At 37.3% G+C, this 20025-nt stretch overlaps 1 protein-coding gene across 1 annotated transcript in view; it reads left to right on the top strand.

The window, feature by feature from the left end:
• Window positions 1-5439: 5439 nt before the first annotated feature.
• The window catches only part of LOC124555203 (RNA exonuclease 1 homolog), a 221774-nt gene continuing 207188 nt past the window's right edge, over window positions 5440-20025 (top strand). The window contains exon 1 of the mRNA XM_047129048.1: window positions 5440-5653. Within this exon, the coding sequence (XP_046985004.1) occupies window positions 5554-5653 (100 nt within the window). The 5' untranslated portion in view covers window positions 5440-5553. The remainder of the gene's footprint in view (window positions 5654-20025) is intronic.

Raw genomic sequence — 20025 nt, 5'->3', positions numbered from 1 at the left:
CTACATGGGGGATCACTAATCCAGAATTAGGTACAGATAGTCATTGTGTAGAAAAGTTGCCAATGATGTTAATGTCACTCCAGATGAAATTAACCTCTTTTTTATCAGTGCTGCTAATCCGAATTCCTTATCTGTTCGTAAGAAGAGTTAGAAATCTAATTCACAACTTGTTTATATAAACCAGTTTTTATAAAACTTTGCTGATACTGTGCCAGCTTGTAAGTGGGGAAAAGTGGAATCATATGATGTCATTAAATCAGTAGCAAAATTAATTGCGTCCAGATCAAAGGATATTTATAGCCTTTTAGATTTTGTGATTAAAATAAATAATCGACTTGGTATCATTCCCTCTCTGTACCCTCGTAAACTGGATGTCTGTCAGTGGTATTTTTCCCAAATATCTAAAAATGGACAGTAGTCATTCCATTGCACAAAATGAGTGATAAATCCTGCTCTAATAATTATTGTCTAATTTCTCTGATACTTCTTCTCTCAAAAGTAATAGAATATTCTATACAATACTAAATTTGCATGGATTTGTCAAGAAACAATATACTGCCTAAATCTCAACACAGCATTACTTTCCAATTGCCAACAATTAAAGCTGTTGAAAATGTTATTTCCATTGCGCAGTCCTCTTTGAATCCAAATTATCTGCTGAAGCCACGCTAGTAGACTTGAGTATTAGGTAAACCCCACATTATTGCTGGAAAAACTGTGGTGTTATAGCATTATGGATTTGGAACTCTCTGTCATTAAATCATATCTCAGTAACAGAAAACAAATTGCAAGCTACAATGGTCAAAAGTGGTAGTTACTCAATGTCACTAGAGATGCTCCCCAAGCATCAGAGCTTGGGCCACTAGTGTTTATAAGATTTATAAATGATCTGCCCAGCAATATGCCATGCAAATCTGAGCTTTAAACACATGATAAAACTTTCATCAATTCAGGAGAGGACATAAATCAACTGAAGGAGCGAAGTAAAGATTTCGTCAGATTGTCCAGTATGTAGTCTGAAGCTAATGAGTTAGCTGTTAACTATGAAAAGACTGCAAATTTTTCTTTTAGATTATCAAATGTTGGTGCTGAGTCCACTTCTACTAAACTTCTTGGTATATATCTAGATACAAAATTAACCTGGGAAAGTCACATAAACTATATACAACGAAAGTTTTCATGAGTTATCTATCTACTGAAAAAAAATATGCACCTCTGTTACTGAAAAACTGCTCATTATTTCCTGTTTTGTCTCCTTTCGTTTCCACATAACTTATGATATTGGGTCATTCCATGTCATAGGGAACAATATTAGAAACCGTCCCCACTCAACCATCTCCAAATCTAATGAAATTTGGTGTGAGGGTTCCATATGGTCTTTGATGGTTATATACTAAATTTCAATCCCCTATCTTCAGTGGTTGAATTCTTAAGGGCTTTTAAAGAGAGGCTACTCACATTCGCATCACGTACGAAGGTGCAAATGAGCCAAGTTTGTTCGGCTTTTTTTAAGAGTTACAGCAGACAATTGGTCATTTCCTTTAATATACAAAGACGAAGTTTTATGCTGAACCACTCCATGACAAAAATTTGGGATTTAGCCACAAATAAATATATATACAACCCTCTAAAATGGCTAAAAAATTGGTTGCATTATGCCGAGAGCCAAGGTTTGACCGACCACGCCCACTTTTCATACAAACCAATCACACCAAAACTTCAGAGGGTTAATCCTACCTATGATGTCTATATATGTATCAAATTGAATTAAAATTGGATGCCTAGATGAAAAAACATGCATGTGCGAAGTTGGCCAAAACTTTGTATGTGTAAATTTTAGGGTATTTTTGAGGACAGTAGCTCAATTGTATCTTGTTCACCCTTTTTTTTCTTGGCACAGCTGGAAAGAGCATGCTTTAAGCTTTCAAAATTATATTGTTTAATTTTTGGATCTTGCATATTGATGAATAAGAATACCTATCAAAAGTAGGGAAAATGGATTATCGATACACACAAAAAATTAATATAATTTGAAGTTGTAAAACAAAAAATGTGTAACTGTAGTGTCTTTTATTAATATAAGATTTTCCTGTGGTTTAGGGGATGTAACTATGCTGTTAAGAAATGTTATCACATTATTTTGCTGTACAGAATATAAATATAAAAAAACCTCAGAAAATGCTTTTAAGATTATAAAATCTAGAAGATCATACTGAAATGCTATGTTGCCTTAGAACTTTTAATCCTACAATGCATAGTGATACATATATGAATTGCCACTCGGTTTGCTTCGGCATTATAAAGCAGCAATAGTTTTTTAAGGCTCTATCCTTGCAGCAGTGATACATTGCTGAATTTGCACATTCAGTTGTTGCTTTCATTTGTGCAGTGTCAGATTTCTGAGTAGTGTAATCTCTGGTGTTGACATTGTACAATTTTTGTGGATGGGTAATGAGTGAGTGAATAATCAATAATCAGCTGAAGGTAAGCACCAAAACAATATGTTTTGATAGAGTAATTTGTATGTTTTATATACAAATAAGTGTGAATCTACCTATGCTTCAAACCAGGACATTGATGAGCCTTCAGCCTTGCTTGTTATCCGTTAGTAATCTAGTGTTTAAATGAACAAAATAGACCCTTGCACCCTGCTCTTTGGTGGATCAAATGCAGCTGATTGTCATAAGTCATCACCATTCTATTATGGCAAAAGTCAACTACAATCATTTAAAAAATGTCACCAGTGGACAAGGAACTTTTACAATGTAGGTCTGGGCTAGATTTTACTGAAGATGCCCAAATTTGTTGGTACCAAAATGCCTTGTTGATGACAAAATTTCAATTCCCGCAGAACACTTGCTGCAGCCCATCTGGTAAAGAAAAACACCTAATCAAGAAGGCTTTAAAATCAGTAACCATTGAAATGTCTGCCAGGTTGAAGTTACTGATTAATGATGATTTTAAACCTGGTCAGAAAATTTGAACTGAATGTAGACATGAAGTGGCCCAAAAGAATCATCCCACCAGGATAAGCAAGAGTCACCATCCAGAAAAGGCATGGATGTTGTTGATGCTTGTTTTACTGCTAATACTTAATTATGATCACTTGGAGAGTCACCATTGAAGCTTCAACGGATCAGCAAAAGGGATTCAAAGAGATACATAAAACACAAAGTTCTGAACGCCCAAGGCAGCATTACTAAGATAATTGCCACATCTGCTGGTGTGAGCCAAGTAGGTATTGCTCAAATACGAACGGAAGAGTGCCAAAAATGTAAAGATATCTTACTTGAAGAACTTAAGCTTCAAGCTTCAGGAATTTGCAGTAAAGTTCACATTTTAACCCTGTCCCCTAATAGCTGGACTAAAAAAAAAAAATTGCTGTTTCAACAAAAATCGTGAAGAAGTGAAGAAAACTAAACATGGAAGATGGGTTTTAGGCAACACCTGCAAACCAAAAATGGAAAAAGCTTAATGATGAAGTAAAAAAATTCCTCTTTTTATCTTGACGGTGATGAGTTTTCTCATTTATGCCCAGGCTAAAAGCATTGTGTTACAGTAAGAGTAAATGGGAAAAAGGTTCACAAGCAAAAACATCTGCACCTTTGTAACTTGAAAGATATGTTCATTGCTGATTGTAAGCGACATGGAAATCAACTGAGATTCTCAAACTTTTGTGAGCTCAGGCCTGAATGGTGTAATACAGATGGTCCTTCTGTATCACATTCAGTATGTGTATGTCAATTCATCAAAATGTCTAATTAATGTTGGCTTCAGAAACATCCATCCAAGATGACTATAAGGTTTTGAGTCAAAATCCGTGTGCAGTAGGGAATTAAGAGATTGTATTCTGCAACAATGTGGGAATGTCCAGGAAAAATAAACTAGAGGCATTTCTTGAAGATGCTTTTAAAGACTACGACCCTGAAGAAACAATGTAATACAAGCAGTGGGTCCATACCGACAGAAATACATTGGAGACATATCAGAAAACTGTTGAAGATTTCATGAAGGCACTGACTTTGAAAATTAGCCATTTTAGAAGAGATCACTTTGTGACAAAACACAAGTTTTACCTTAAACAGATAAAAAAGAAATATTGCAGAAAACGAATTAATTATATTAATGGATTTTGCTGAAAATTATTCACTTGTTGTTTCATTAGGAGGATAGTCAGGCCACATTATATCCATATGCTGTCTATTTTTGTGGGAAGGAATGTCAGAGTATTAGCATTTGTATGATCAGTGACGGTCTAGATCATTATACCATTGGTGTCCATGCCTTTCATATAAATTTAATAGCATGTTTAAAAACAAAGACTGAAAACATTAAGAACATTTATTACTTTAGTGATGGTTCAGATGCTCAATGGAGGAATTTCAAATATTTCGTCAATTTATGTCTCTTCTGGTATCTTGTTCTACATATGTGACTAATATGCATGTACTAAATAATATTCAGATCATATTTTATTATTAACTGCACAGAGAATTTTTTTGTGTATGGTCTCTGTTATTTAATTATGTAAAACTTAGTAAGCGACTTAACAATATTTAGCTCCATATTTAACTGCTAATCATGTGAATAAATCTTTATGTATGAACTGTATTGTTTTATTAGGTATGTTCTTTACAATGTTTACTTAAGTTATGTGTGACAACATAGTTACATTTCTAAACATGTCAATCGTACTCAATAAAAACTCTATCGCATTACTCATGATGACATCGATTGGATGCGAATGGTTGGTGATGGATGAATAAATGAGTAACTAAATGAAATGTAAACTTGTAGCGTTCTTTCAGTTCCACTATTTCACTATTACAATTCCGAAAAATAATTTTTTTGACAGAACTTAAAACTTATGCTCGTTTGATCACTATACACAACTGAACAAGACTCCATCTTGATTCATCGGCCTTAAACACCACAGAAATAAAATTTCAATAGGAATCGATCGTAGAAATCCCGATCAAATGCTTCAGTAAAGCTTGCAGTAAAGTTCACTGCATATTTACAGTGTCATTTTCTTAACGAAAGTGGGACCTTGTCCCTTTGGACACTCGTTCTGTTGACGAAAAAGGCGATACATTAATTTTAGGAGTTTAATCCGTTAAATCGTTTAACTATTTCCGTAAAAGGCAGATAATCCATCGAGAATAATGATGTAGAAGTGAACGTTGTAGAAACGTTTCCATTTAGTCAGCTGACTAAAGATATGGTATTCATAGAATGCACAGAATGTTTCCATTTTCGAGGAAGATCTTCGGTTAAAGTCATAAAGTAGAAATGCCTATATTCCCACTCTATGGTTAAAGTCATGGAGGTATCTTATCATACCACCATGGTTAAAGTCATAGAATAATATACGCTGTGGTTAAGGTCGTTTGACAATATCGTAAGAACGTAGCATCTTTACACAGGATGTCACAGAAGTTAGGTTTGTTTGGTATCATGTGTTGTTGTTGACGGAGAAGAGTGGTGGTGTAATAGGATGTTGATTTTAAGTTTATTTTCGTGACATGTCACGTTAAATTCCTTACACTCATAATGTTACCATGCACTGGTTGTTTTAAAGGGATTAGTTGTCCCTTTTACGATAGCGGTCTTTGCGAGAGGCCGTACTGTCATTTCAAGCATGTAAAGAAAGGTAAGCCCGGGTTACATGCATTTTAACAAAGTTCTTGCAAACTCTTAGAATCCATGACTCACAATGCTACTGTTGTATGGGGAGGGAAAAAAATGATAGCAATAGCTAGTCACCATTTCACACTCTGTATATCGAATCCCTCTACTGTAATATCGAATGTGGCGCGTGTAAAACGTAACTTATTCCTTCCTTCTTTCATTCTGCCAATAAAGATGACTATCTGTGCGCTTTGTTCCACTGTCTGATTTGTTGTCGGTACCGCGGCTTGTTCTAACAATTGTTGATAAAGTTTGATCCCATTTCAAAGATGACAGAGGTTGCACGTGCATTAAAACTCACTTTTATGTTGTCATTTGCATCTCATGCATCCGACCGAGACAATTACACTCCAGGAATGTTGTCATAGTATGTACGAGCTTTTTACTTCGTCTCGCGGCTGTTGCGTTCTGTTGCGACAACTTGTGCACTCCCGTCTGCAGCTTAAATCTTTCATTCAGTCTGCTCAGAACCGTGGTTAGGAAGCCACTGTTGTACGGGTATCTTACCGGCATAATTATTCTTAAGTGGTATGTTTTTGTTCTTTTACTTAAGGTTGCATTTCACTATTTATACAGCTTCAGAAGTTAGTTATTTTATTTTTCTATTTGCCCCTCCCTTCTTTTTATTAATTTTATTTTGGAATAAAATATCCGAGTAATTATTCGTATATTTAGTTGTTGTAGGGCGAAGATGTCACTTATTTATAACAACTCACGTGTGGCTACACTTCTCTGCATTCTGTAGCCTTTTATTTCACTCAGCATTAGTTCTTTTACAATCAGAAATAATTCCAGATCTTTCTGTACACACTGGCCCCCCTTCCATGCCTCATGTACTTACGTATCTGCTGTGTAATCATACTTTTCTAAATTTTACATTGGTTTGTAGGATGCTGCCAGAGTTACCAGTATAAAACTGACTTGTTCCACACCATAGTGATAGGGCGCAATTATGATCCACAGAATGTACAAATATTAAACTAAACAAAACTGTCTTTATTTCCAACTTAAAAGCAAATACAGCCAGTGGCTGTATTTGACATCGCAGCAAAATTCCTGAAGGAATGCAGGAATGAATTAATGAAGCCACTACAACATTTAATAAACAGCTCTTTCAGTCAGGGGTCATTTCTTTACTTGTTAAAAGTCACTGAAATAAGACCAGTGCATAAAAAGGGAGTAACTACAGATATACAAAATTATAGGCCTATTTCATTGACATCAGTACTTAGTAAGCTGTTGGAAAAGCTACTTCTTGATCAACTTGAATCATTTTTTTGTAAGTACTGTGTATTAAGAAACTGTCAGCATGATTTCAGAAAGGGCCAGTCTACAATAACAGCTGTAGCTACATTTTTGAAAGTGATATTGAATATACTTAATGATGGAAACAAAGTTATTGGCACCATTTAAGACCTATCCAAGGCTTTTGACTCTGTAAATCATTCTGTTCTTCTACATAAATTAGAAACTTCTGGAGTCAGAGTAGCAGCATTAGATTTGTTAAGATGCTACCTTACTGACAGGAGACAATGTGCAAAGCTGTATTATACACCTGGGAGACATACACAAACAATAAAATTGTCTTACAAAATTCTTAACTGTGGAGTCCCTCAGGGAAGCATCATCCGACCTTTTTCATTTATTGTGTACATCAATAATATAATAATTCCACAAAATTCGAACCTAGTAAACTATGCTGATGAGGCCTCCTTCATAAGTTGGGGCTCTACAAAACAGTTAGCAGCGCAAAATAATGCAGAGACCATTAGCCCCAAACAGAATCTCGCCAAAAACAAACTGGCACTAAATAAGGACAAGACAATTCTGATGGAGTTTCTGCTAAATTATAAATCAACACAAGTGGATACAGAACCAGAGCTATTAGTTGAAATAATTGATAAATATAAATTCCTTGGTATTATAGTAGATGAACATCTTACATGGAAGGAGCACATCAGCTGTGTGTGTAAAAAAAATCTCCTGTGACACGTACCGGCTAAAACGCCTTTCTACCACAGTAGTGCAACCTGTTTTAAGACAAATCTATTTTGGAATTATACACTCACCTGCTATATGGTATCGAGATTTGGGATGGGGCACTAACGGTATATATCGATAGGGCTTTCAGAGCTCAGAAAAGAGCCATTAGGATAATAGGTAATATTAGTAAGCATCAGTCCTGTAGAGAATATTTTGTTAAGTATAACATACTAACAGTGTATTCATTGTATGTTCTCAGTACTGTACTGTTTCCAAAAGAAAATATGGAGCATAGTGAAATCTGTAATTATAATACAAGAAAAAAAGAGAGCATAAACACACAAAATTTAGCAATGAAAGAGTAACATATCATAGTCCATTTCCTGCTGGAAGACATTTTTATAACAGATTACCAAATAATATAAAATTGTTTAAAGGAAACATACTAAGACAAAATTAAAGCAACTGTTAATTGATAAGTGTTTGTACTCCATCAAGGATTTTTAATGTTATTGACATTCATTATTTGTTAGTTTAGATCTACTAAGAAATGACAGTTACTTAGTGCTCTTTGCTGCCCCCATCCTACACCTCATAATTGATGTATTACATATTTACACAATACGATCAAAATATTCATCGATTTGTCTATTATGTATTAAAACTTTTCTGAATTTATGATAAACATCTAGTTATTTATAATAAAAAGTGTTAAATATGGAGCTTTCATTGACTTTACTAATTCACAAGTACATTGACACAGTCTAAACTAGATGTTAGGGAAGGTGCAGACTAGTCTGTCATGACACTAAAGGTTTCAGGGGCAACACTCTTAACCTCAAGTCCCTGTAACTTGATAGCTCCAAGACCAAGGCATTTTGTTATGGAGTTAAAATCTATGTGGGTAATGGTATTTATAAGCCATGTTAATGTAGGCATCAACTCCACAAGGATTTGTACTGCGGATAATTGCACATAAAACTTCCTGTTTCTCATGCAACTGACACTCAGAAAAGCCTAGTGTCCATCATATCCATTTATATTTTACCCTGAAAAATAGTGAAGGTGATCTTGAGGATTTGAAACAAAATACAGGATCAACCGTACATACTGTATTGCCAGTGCAGACCAAACTGTCATATTCAACCTACCTTAGACTTGGACTGTGCTGCAGATGAGTCTATCACCAATATCTACATCACAAAAACTTACCTAGACACAAAAGAAATATTGTCAGTGTTTCGTTCTCTTTCTGTTTGGGCACATATGGTCCCACATTATTACTGTGTTGTGGAAGAAAGATGAAATTCGGTATTGGCAGTTTCAGTTGATCCAAAATAGATAATTGCTGTTTTAGCAATGTAAGTCTTGCATAACTTGTGCAGAAAAAGTGTTTACTCTGCATCATCGTAAAATATATTTAATTAGTCTGAAATTATATCTTGATTCATTTACTCTCCTCCCCTTGTTGCCTGCCTGTTTTGTGAAAAACAAATCATTTCTCCAACCCTGCTGCTTTAATTCATAGGCATAAGTAGTGATTCAGTCGGCAATGGTACTTGGTTATAGGTAGTTGTATGTTCCTTTCGTCGTACATATAGAAATGTTATATTCATAATGTATAAACTAGTTTATGTAAGTGATGCATTTTGTCAGTGTTTCTATGACAAAAACATTGAGAGTTTGGGGAGACTTGAGATTGTGACACAAACTGCTGGATTTAAGCAGTTATGTTACTGTCAGTTATGTGTATGTTAAATATTCTTTACCTTTGTGTTTGTTGAATCCAACATACATTCCAATAATACATACTAGCTGAGTACCCGTGTTAGCTAGGTATGTATTAATTCCAATCTTTCCCCCTCTCTGTCTTTCCATCTCCTCCTGCCTCTTTCTCTGTCAATGTTATTACTCCCACCAAATTAGGGGTTGCTGGTTCTTATATCCACACACTTTCTTTCCATATATATAACGTGTGTGTGTGTACGTACCAAGTTTGGTTGAAACTGATCCAGGGATTTAGGAGGCGCTTTTTACCCATAGCTTTGCCCACATACGCAAATATCTCATATATTGAACATATTTCACCTGTATCCATAGTGAATTTTGCTGTGCAGTTTTGTATTCACACAGCTCAGTGTTTATGATGCTCATCTCTTCAGCTATGTGCTGTAAAATAATATAATTTTGCGATAAAATCTAGTTGTATATGTGGATACTGTCTGCAAAATGTGTTGCAAATAAAGTTGGTAGTAAAGAGGTAATGAGTTTAAAATTAATAATGCTCAATTTAACTGTTTTACTATGTGAACAGTGGAAAAGTAGTAAACAGTAAAGTTTTTTCCTTTCATAATTTTGTGGGAGGGGAGGGAGGCGAATGATAAAAAGTCTCTTAAAGATTTGAAATTATGTTTAAAGTTTGTTGCAAGTCACTACATGCTCTCATTCTCAATGGATGAATATAGTCTGTCTATTTGTGCATTGTGAGTTACACGTCTTTTTCACCCCTCCCCTCCATCCCTTTGAGAGAGTCCTTACTCCCGCAGTGGTTCTTTCCAGACAGTAAGTGATTTTTATACTAAGGTTGATTGATATCAAGTGGTCTAGGAGGAGATATGGAATGAACGTACGTACTTCCACTTCTTTCTATTATGTATGGATTCAAAATTTGCTTTGTTTCCTTTGACAGATGGAAATTGTTGTTGTTATTAGTAGTGGTGGTGGTGGTGGTGGTGGTGGTGGTGGTGGTTGTTGTCATTGTTGGTCTGAAGTCTGATTTGGTACAGCTCTCTGTGCGAGTCTGTCTGGTACATCCTCTTCATCTCTGCATAACTATTGCAGCATATATCCATTTGAACCTGATTGTTGTAGTGAAGCCTTTTTGATTCTCACATTTATCTCCATCACTAAATTGATGATTCCTTGATTCCTCAGGATGTGTCCTGTCCACAGATCCATTCTTTTAGGTAAGTTCTGCCATAAATTTCTTTTTTCCTCCCAGTTTGATTCAGTATTTTGTCATTAGTTATCTGATGTACCCATGTAATCTTCAGCATTCTGATGGAGCACGACATTTGGAAAGGTCCCACCATCTTCTTGTCTGAGCTGTTTATTGTTCACATTCACACCATGGCAAAAATTAGGGATTTAGCCACGCCTAAATATAGATACAAGCCTCTGAAGTGGCTAAAAAATCCGTTGCACCATTCTGAGAGCCATGGTTTGACTGACCACTGCTACTTTTATGTGCATAAATCACACCAAAACTTCAGAGGGCTATTCCTATCTATGATGTCTGTATATGGATCAAATTTAATTATCATTGGATGTCTAGATGAAAAGATACGCATCTGCGAAGTTGGCCAAAATATTCTACATGCAAATTTTATGGTATTTTTGGGGGGACTATATCCTAACTATGTCTTGTTCAATCCTTTTTTTTCTTGCCACAGCTGGAAAGATCATGCTTTAAGGTTTCATAACTACACTGTTTAATTTCTGGATCTTGCATTTTGATGAGTAAGGATATGTTTCAAAAGTTATTATTTTAGCATTTTGAGATGATTGAAAAGTGAAATATTTTGCTCATTAAATCCCATAATTAATTTTTTTTAGTATATAAATCAGATTAAAACATTGATTTAATACATGCCATAAAAACAAGTATAATACTCAGGACAACAAATTTGCAAAACAAAAATTCAAGTTGGTTCCATTTTTGGTTAAACAGTTCTATAATTCTGTCAAGGACAGGTTGTGGATAACTGCATTGTCTTCCTGATGCTGCTGCTGATGGTCTTCTAAAGTCATGAAAATATGTTACTTAGGAACTCAGCAGGTGTCTAGCAGTTGTCCAGTGGAAGGAATGAGCAGAACTGTGTGGGTGGATATAACTGATGAGGACATCTTGTTGTTCATGTGATACTTTACACACGTTTCTAACCCACCAAAAACTGTCATACGTACATGCAACATACTTTCCTGATTGTAAACTTGCAATTGAGATTGTTGGAATTTCTTCATCTGCTCTGAAGGCATTAACTGTGATTGCTGTAGCATCATTGGAAACTCTGCTTACTGTCAGCTGTTAACAATTAATTGACTTAAATTGCTTATTTTCTCTTGTTCCAGATATTGTATGTCCCATGGCAAACCTCGCTTCTTGACCAGGCTGCATTTTTTCAACTTTATCTTGTGGTACATTAAAAAAAACCTTATGCCTGGAATACTCTCATCACAGAATTTGAACAAATCATATGGAGTCAATATTTGATTATCCAAGGGCCTGTGCAGATGAATAAGGGCTGCTAGTCTTTTTGCAGTTTCCTCAATGCTGTCACAAGGCGATTTACTGTAGCTTGTTCCAAAAAAACTCCATTTGGCAGTGATGCCAAAATTCTTTTTGTGCAGACATAAATTGATGAATTTTTTGAAATTTTTCTATTGAGCATCTGAACCATCACTAAAGTAATAAATGTTCTTAATGTTTTCAATTTTGTCTTTAAATATGATTTTCACTTTATATGAAAGGCATGGACACCAGTGGTATAATGATGGACAGCGTCACTAATCATACAAATGCTAATACTCTGACATTTTTGCCACAGGTGGATGTATTGTGACCTGGCTGTTCTCCCAATGAAATCCTTGCACAGCATCTTGAACAAAAATGAATAATTCTCAGCAAAATCGATCAACATAATTAATTCGTTTTCTGCAAGGTTTCTTTTTAGCTGCTGTGAGTATAAACTCTGGTGTTTTGACACAAAGCGATGGCTTCTTAAACAGGTAATTTTAAAAATCAGTGCCTCCATGAAATCGTCAACAGTTCTCTGACGCGTCTCTAATGTGTGTCTGTTCACATAGATCCATTGCTTCTATTCCATTGTTTCATCAGTATCACAGTCTTTCAAAGCATCTTCAGGAAAAGCCTCTAGTTGCATTTTTCCTGTATGTATCTCATAACATTGCAGCATACAATCTTTTGATTCAAAACTGCATAGTTTCTTTTTTTTCATCAAATCCTTGCAGTTATCTTGGATGGATGTTGCTGAAGCCAATATTAATTAGACATTTTGATGAATTGCACATACGAATACTGAATGTGATCCATAAATGCCAACTGTAGTACACCATTTCGGCCTGAGCTAACAAAATTTTGAGCAGCTCAGTTGATTTCCATATTGCTTAACATAAGCAATTAACATTTCTTTCAGGTTACAAAGGAGCAGGCATTTCTGCTTGTGAATCTTTTCCTCATTTACAGCAGCACAATCATTTTTGTGTGGACATAAAGGAGAAAAATCATCATCTTAAAAAAGGAGTGAGGACATTATGTTTTACTTCATCATTCAGCTTTTTACCTTTTCGATCTGCAGGTGTTACCAAAACCCCACCATCCATCTTTAGTTTCCTAGCCTTCTTCACCATTTTAGTTGAAACAGCAAATTCTTCAGTCTTTTATTTCAATAGTCGAGCTATTTTGGGCCAGGATCACAGTGTGAACTATACTGCAGTTTCTTGAAGCCTGATGCTGAAGATTAGGATCTTCAAGTGAGATCTTGCATTTTTGGCACTCATCTGTTTGCATTTGAGTGATATCAACTTGACTCACCCAGCAGCTGTGGCAATTATCTTAGTAATGCTGCCTTGGGCTTTCAGAATTTTGTGATTTATGTATCTCATTGAACACCTTTTACTGATCTGTTGAAGCTTCAATGGTGACTCTCCAAGTGATCATAATGAAGTATTAGCAGTAAAGCAAGCATCAACAACATCCGTGTCTTTTCTGGATGGTGACTCTTGCTTACCCTGGTGGGATAATTCTTTTGGGCCACTTCATGTCTACATACAGTACAAATTTTCTGACCAGGTTTAAAATCTTCATTAGTCAGTAACTTCAACCTGGCAGACATTTCAATGGTTACTGATTTTAAAGCCTTCTTGATTAGGTGTTTTTCTTTATCAGATGGGCTGCAGCAAGTCTTCTGCAGGAATTGAAATTTTGTCATCAACAAGGCATTTTGGTACTAACAAATTGGGCATTTTCAGTAAAATCCAGCCCAGACGTACATTGTAAAAGCTCCTTGTCCACTGGAAAAGCTCCTTGTTCTGTAGTGACATTTCCTTAAATGATTGTAGTTGACTTTTGCCATAATAGAATGGTGATGACTAATGACAATCAACTGCATTTGATCCACCAAAGTAGCAGAGTCCAAGGGTCTATTGGGTCTTTTAAACACTAGATTATTAACATATAAAAATCAAGTTTGAAAGCTCATGAATATCCTGGTTTGAAGAATAGCAGATTCATACTTATTTGTATGTAAAATATACAAATTACCCTATCAAAACATACTGTTTTGGTGCTTACCTTCAGCTACAACAATGATTATTGATTATTCACTCACTCATTACCTAACACCAAGATTGCACAAAGTCAACACCAAAGATTACACTCCACAGAAGACTGACACTGCCAATAATGAAAACAATGATTGAAAGTGCAGATATCAGCCATGTATTGCTGCTGCGAAGACAGAGCCTTAAAAAACTGTTGCTGGAAACTGAGTGACAATTCACATATGTATCACTATGCATTGTAGGGTTAAAAGTTCTAAAGCAACATAGCATTCCAGTATGATCTTCTAGATTTTATGATCTTAAGAGCATTTTCTGAAGTTTTATTATATTTATATTATGTGCAGCAAAATAATGCAAAAACACTTCTTAACAGCATAGTTACATTCCCCAAGCCACAGTCAAATTTTATATTATTAAAAGACACAACAGTTACACATTTTTTGTTTTACAACTTCAAATTATATGAATTTTTTGTGTGTATTGATAACCCATTTCCCCTACTTTTGATAAGTATCCTTAATTGTCAATACACAAAATCCAGAAATTGAACAATGCAGATTTGAAGTCTTAAAGCTTGCTCTTTCCAGCTGTGGCAAGAAAAGAAGGATTGAACAAGACATAGTTGGAGTATTGTCCCCCAAAAATACCGTAAAATATGCATGTAGAAAATTTTGGCCAACTTTGCAGATGCATATCTTTTCATCTAGGCATCCAATGTTAATTAAATTTGATCTCTATATAGACATCATAGGTAGTAATAACCCTCTCAAGTTTTGGTGTGATTGATGCACATGAAACGTGATAGTGTTCAGTCAAACCATGGCTCTCAGAATGGTGCAACGAATTTTTTAGCCACTTTAGAGGCTTGTATCTATATTTAGGTGTGGCTAAATCCCTAATTTTTGCCATGGTGGGATTCATCGTAGACATTTGTCTGCGTATATTAAAGCAAATGACCAAATGTATGCTAGAACTTGTAAAAAAGCATGAGGATGGGTAGCCTGTCTTTAAAAGCCCCTAAAAATTCAACCACTGAAGATAATGGACTGAAACGTGGTATCTAACCATCAAATACCATATAGAACATTCACAGAAAATTTCATTATATTTGGAGTTGGTTCAGTGGGGACACCTTTGAATGTTAGTCCCTTTGATTATTTGTCATATAACCTCCTTTCAGTGCACTTTCTATTTCATTCAACTTGTCTTCCAAGGGATTAACTGCACCTTTAATACCACTTCGTCATGTCATCTTTCAACTTAAACTAGGCCTCTGACGATGTTGCAATTCAGTACTTAACCACAACTGAGATTTTGGATTCACATTTCTTGGCTTCCAAATTGTCACCTTTCAACCTAACACATATCTTAGACTGCACTGCAGATTATTTGGTCATGATGATGTACATTCTAAATAGTAATATAGACACAAATAAATATTTTCAGTGTTCTGTTCTCTTCATGTTTGCACATGCATCAGCAAACATCAAAGATTTAACTTCTCCTTGAACTTTAATTCCCTTTCCAATTTTCTCCTTGAGTTTCTTTACAGTTTGCGCAGTGTACAGTTTTAAACAACATTGAGGATAAGCTACAACCCTGTCTGACTCCCTTTTCAACTACTGCTTCCATTACATGTCCTTTGACTTGTATAACTGCAGTCTGGTTTCTGTAAAAGTTGTATATTATATTTGGTCCCTCTATGTTATCCCTGCTACATTCAGAATATCAAGGAGCGTGTACCACTCTACACTGTCTGAAATTTACTCAAAATTTTTATCTAATAATTTGTTTCATCGGGATCACTTAATAATTACAATGTTCACATTACCTATGGTGGAAATTTATTGATATCTTCAGATGTGATTAATCCACTAACAGCTTCATCATGATATATGAAAATGCACTTTGAACATCACGAAGTGGTATAAAATATGTCAGTGTATTATACATTGTGTCATGCAGTAAAAGAGGCTACAAATGCTATAAATATAGGTTGGCCTTTCTTCAGCCTACCTTTTAAGGTAAGTCTTAGGGTAAATATTGCCTTGTGTGTTCCTACACATCTCCAGAACCCAAACTGACACATCCCAAGGTAGGCTTCTAGTACTTTTTCCATTCTTCTGTAAAACTTAATATTTTGCAGCCATGACTTTTTAAACTTATAGTTAAGGAATATTCGCAGTTGTCATTACTTGTTTTCTGTGGAGTGGGAATTATTATATTCTTTGTGAAATCTCCCCTGAGGGTCTCACGACTCTTTCGTGAGTTTGTGTGTGGTGCACATGGGGCCTCGAGATGTTGCAGCCCTTTCTTGCTTCCAGGGTTTCATTCCCTTCCCCGTGTCCCTCCATCCCCCACTTTCCTCACTCCTTCCCCACTGTCCCGTCCTTAACCTCTCTCCGTGGCCTTGCTTACGTCATCCTGACTATTCTCCTGGTATGGATTCCTTGCAGTTTTGGTTCCTCTTGCTGTTTCGTTTTCACATTCCCTTTGGGGTTTGACCTCCCTTTCTAAATTTTCTCTCCATAGCATAATCCAACTGGGAAAGAAGTGTGGTGGGGTCATTATGCCACCCTTTTGGTTGAGTTCCTTGGCAATACAGGGATCACACTTCTCGTACCCAAGCTGGTACCTTCTAAAGTATGCCTAGGAGTGGCTGCTTTTCATTCTGGAGCATTGGGACTCCTCGCAATGGCCGCCATGCCACACTGCCCTCACTGTGGCTGGCTGTGGAGAGCCCCAGTTGGGGGTAGGTAGTATCAAGGCAGACACTTTGGATGTGAAATGCATTAAGATTCAAGATGGCCAGTCCTCTGCGACAGTCTCTTTAGTTGGAAATGGATCTTTTAATGCTGTTTCTTATAACCCTGCGGCCTTCCCTTCCCTGGCAACATTCTGGGAGGAGGGCCAGGCTTGCTGGCTTGGGATGAAACCCTTTCCTGCTACCTGATCTGTACCAGGACTGACGGGGACAACTGTTATTTTTTGTGGGTACTATTGAAGACAAGTTTAGTTAAGTTGACTTAAGTCGGGTCCACTGTTAATCAAAACCTCTTGAGCCACTCAGTCTGCTGCCCATGGTGTCGGTGATCATCTTGGCAACCTCCTTGTGTCCTTTACTCCTCGCCAGTCTTGGAATATGGTTCAGGGAGTTTTATAGGGGCCTCGTCCTCACGCCAGTCTGGAATGGTGGGGTGTTCAGAAAGGCCGTAAGGATAATCTCAGTGATTCCGGCACCTTTATTCTGGCATTTGAGGGGTACTTTCCTGGAGGTGGTCAAGGTTATGTGTTATGTGTGATGTGAAGCTGAACATCCTGTCACCTCTGAGGTGTTTCAGTTTTTGCATTTTGGGCTCATGTCTACTTGCTGTACTGCGAGCCCTCTATGCGGTGGATGTGGTCACCCAATCCATGAGGGGAGCCCTTGTATTCTGCCACCTGTATGTGTTAATTGTGACCCTCACTCTCCACTGGGCATTGCATTGTGCTCATTGGCGTCTATATACCTCACAAATAGTGTTTACGCCTTCTTTGCCACTTTGTATTGATGAAGTACCTGTGACGTGTAAAATACAATTATTCACACTGCCTGCATTGCTGACCCACACTTGATGGGCCCCATTCACTTCCGACTGGTCCCATGATGAAGCATGGCCATTTCCATCACCACCTGTGATAGCTGTTGGCCTTGCAATGCCTTAAACAGGACCCTTCCTCCTATTGTCTTATTACCTTTAAACGTTACTTAATGAAACAGAGAAAGCAGGTGTGTTGGGAATGCTTTGCCTCCACCCTGAGTTCCTCAGTCCCTTCATCATGGGTTTGGGCTATGCTCCGCATCCTCCAATGTGCTCCATCCTGGGCCTTGCCATAAAGGTGGCCAGAGTGTAGATTCATCGGTTCTCACGGAACACCTTGCAACCCATTTTGTGATGGCATTGGCGTCGGCCTCTTATCCAACTGCCTTCCTCCTCTGGAAACAGCGGGATGAAGCTTCCCACTTATGTTTTACCCCATGTCAGGCAGAATCCTACAATCAACCTTTTACTGAATGGGAACTTCTGGCCATCTCCTCTTCCCATAATTCAACCCCTGCCCCCAATTTCATCCATAAGCAGTTGCTTCAGTACCCCAATCCTTCACAACAATAATATCTCCTCTGAGTGTTTAATTGTATTTGGCTCCAAGGCACCTAACATTACTGCACTGAGCGTAGTTGCTCTTCCAAACAACAGTCCATACGAGGAAACCAGTTGCATACCTACTTGTGGTTATTTGCAGTTTAGGCACTGGGACTATGCACGACTCTGTTTAAAAAGAATAGCTCGATGTAGTCATAGGGTCAAGCCACGCACATCTGCTTTTGTGCTCTGCAGCTAATTAGCTGCACATAATAACCTGTAGCTGTGATCCTGCAGTCAAACAGTCTATGCACTGGCTAGAATTGTGAATTAATAAAATACACAGAAAATAAAATACGCAGAAATACAAAATAAAGATAAATGAATAAGTTAATAAAAAGGGTCTTATTCTGACATCTGTAATAGATGTAGACGACAGAGAATTATGTTCAATAATATTTATTCAAAAAAAGACATTTCAAATAAACAGGAAGTGGTCCTACAATATTCAGTTAAAATGTAAACAGAAAATGCCCTTATTAAATGTTTGTAAAATTACATTGAGAACAGTATGAGAATGGTAGCAATATCCTAAACTAGATGGTCATCAAAGACTTGCAAAAACGAAGTCCTTTTCATGATCACAGTACACATAAGGTTCACCAGCTCAAAATAGTTCAGATTTCACCATCATGACTCACAAATTATCACATTCATCAGTTCTCACGGAACACCTTGCAACCCATTTTGTGATGGCATTGGCGTCAGCCTCTTATCCAACTGCCTTCCTCCTCCGGAAACAACAGGCTGAAGCTTCCCACTTACATTTTATCCCTTGTCAGGCTGAATCCTACAATCAACCTTTTACTGAATGGGAACATCTGGCCCTCTCCTCTTCCTGTGATTCAGCCCATGGCCCCAATTCCATCCATAACCAATTGCTTCAGTACCTCAATCCTCCACGATGATAATATTTCCTCCAGATGTTTAACCATATGCGGCTCCAAGGTGATTCCTCTCTCAGTGGTGTTGCAGTATTGTGGGTCCTGTCCTCAAGCCCGGTAAGATCCGTTGTCCCTCAATAGTTATTGGCTAATCAGTCTGACTGATATCCCCAGCAAGTGATGTGAATGTATAATGGCTCATTGGCTGAATAGGGTCCTCGAATCTCGGGACCTCTTGTCTCTTTACCAGTGCAGCTTTCTGGAGGGATGGTTTCTGATTGATCATGATTGATCATCTTCTTCAGTTGGAAACCGCAGTTCGACAGGCCTGTACTCAGGGCCACCATCTTGTCACAGTTTTCTTTGATCTTTGTAAGACCTACGACAAGGCTTGGTGCCATGACATCTTTCTTACGCTCCATGAGTTGGGGTGTTCGGGGCCCCTCCTGATTTTTATTCGCCAGTCCCTGTCCAATCTGTAATCAGAGTTCAGGGTGGCAACATTCTCAACTCTTCACAGGCCAAGGAGAATGGCATTCCACAGTGTTCTGTATTAAGTGTCCTTACTCTCATTGCTATTAATGGACTTATGGTCCCCATTGGACCGTTAGTCACCCTTGCTGTATGTGTGGACCATTTGTGTATCCAAGCTAGTTCCCTCTCAGTGGCCACTGTGGAGGGACAGTTCCAGTGTGCCATCTGGTGTGCTTCCGTGTGGACAATCTCACATGGTTTTCAGTTCTACCGCCTTAAATCATGAGTGGTGCAATTCTGTCACTGTTCTACAGACCATCCTGATCTGGAGCTCTATATCGACACCCAAGTCTGGCTGTGGTCCCCTAGTTTAGTTTCTTAGCTCATCTTTTTTACTACAAGCTTACTTGGTTGCCCCAAATCTGCCTTCTCGAGATTGTTTCTGT

This window comes from Schistocerca americana, chromosome X (assembly GCF_021461395.2).
Source record: "Schistocerca americana isolate TAMUIC-IGC-003095 chromosome X, iqSchAmer2.1, whole genome shotgun sequence".
In the NCBI taxonomy this organism is placed as follows: domain Eukaryota; kingdom Metazoa; phylum Arthropoda; class Insecta; order Orthoptera; family Acrididae; genus Schistocerca; species Schistocerca americana.
This window is presented reverse-complemented; position numbering and strand designations above follow the sequence as displayed.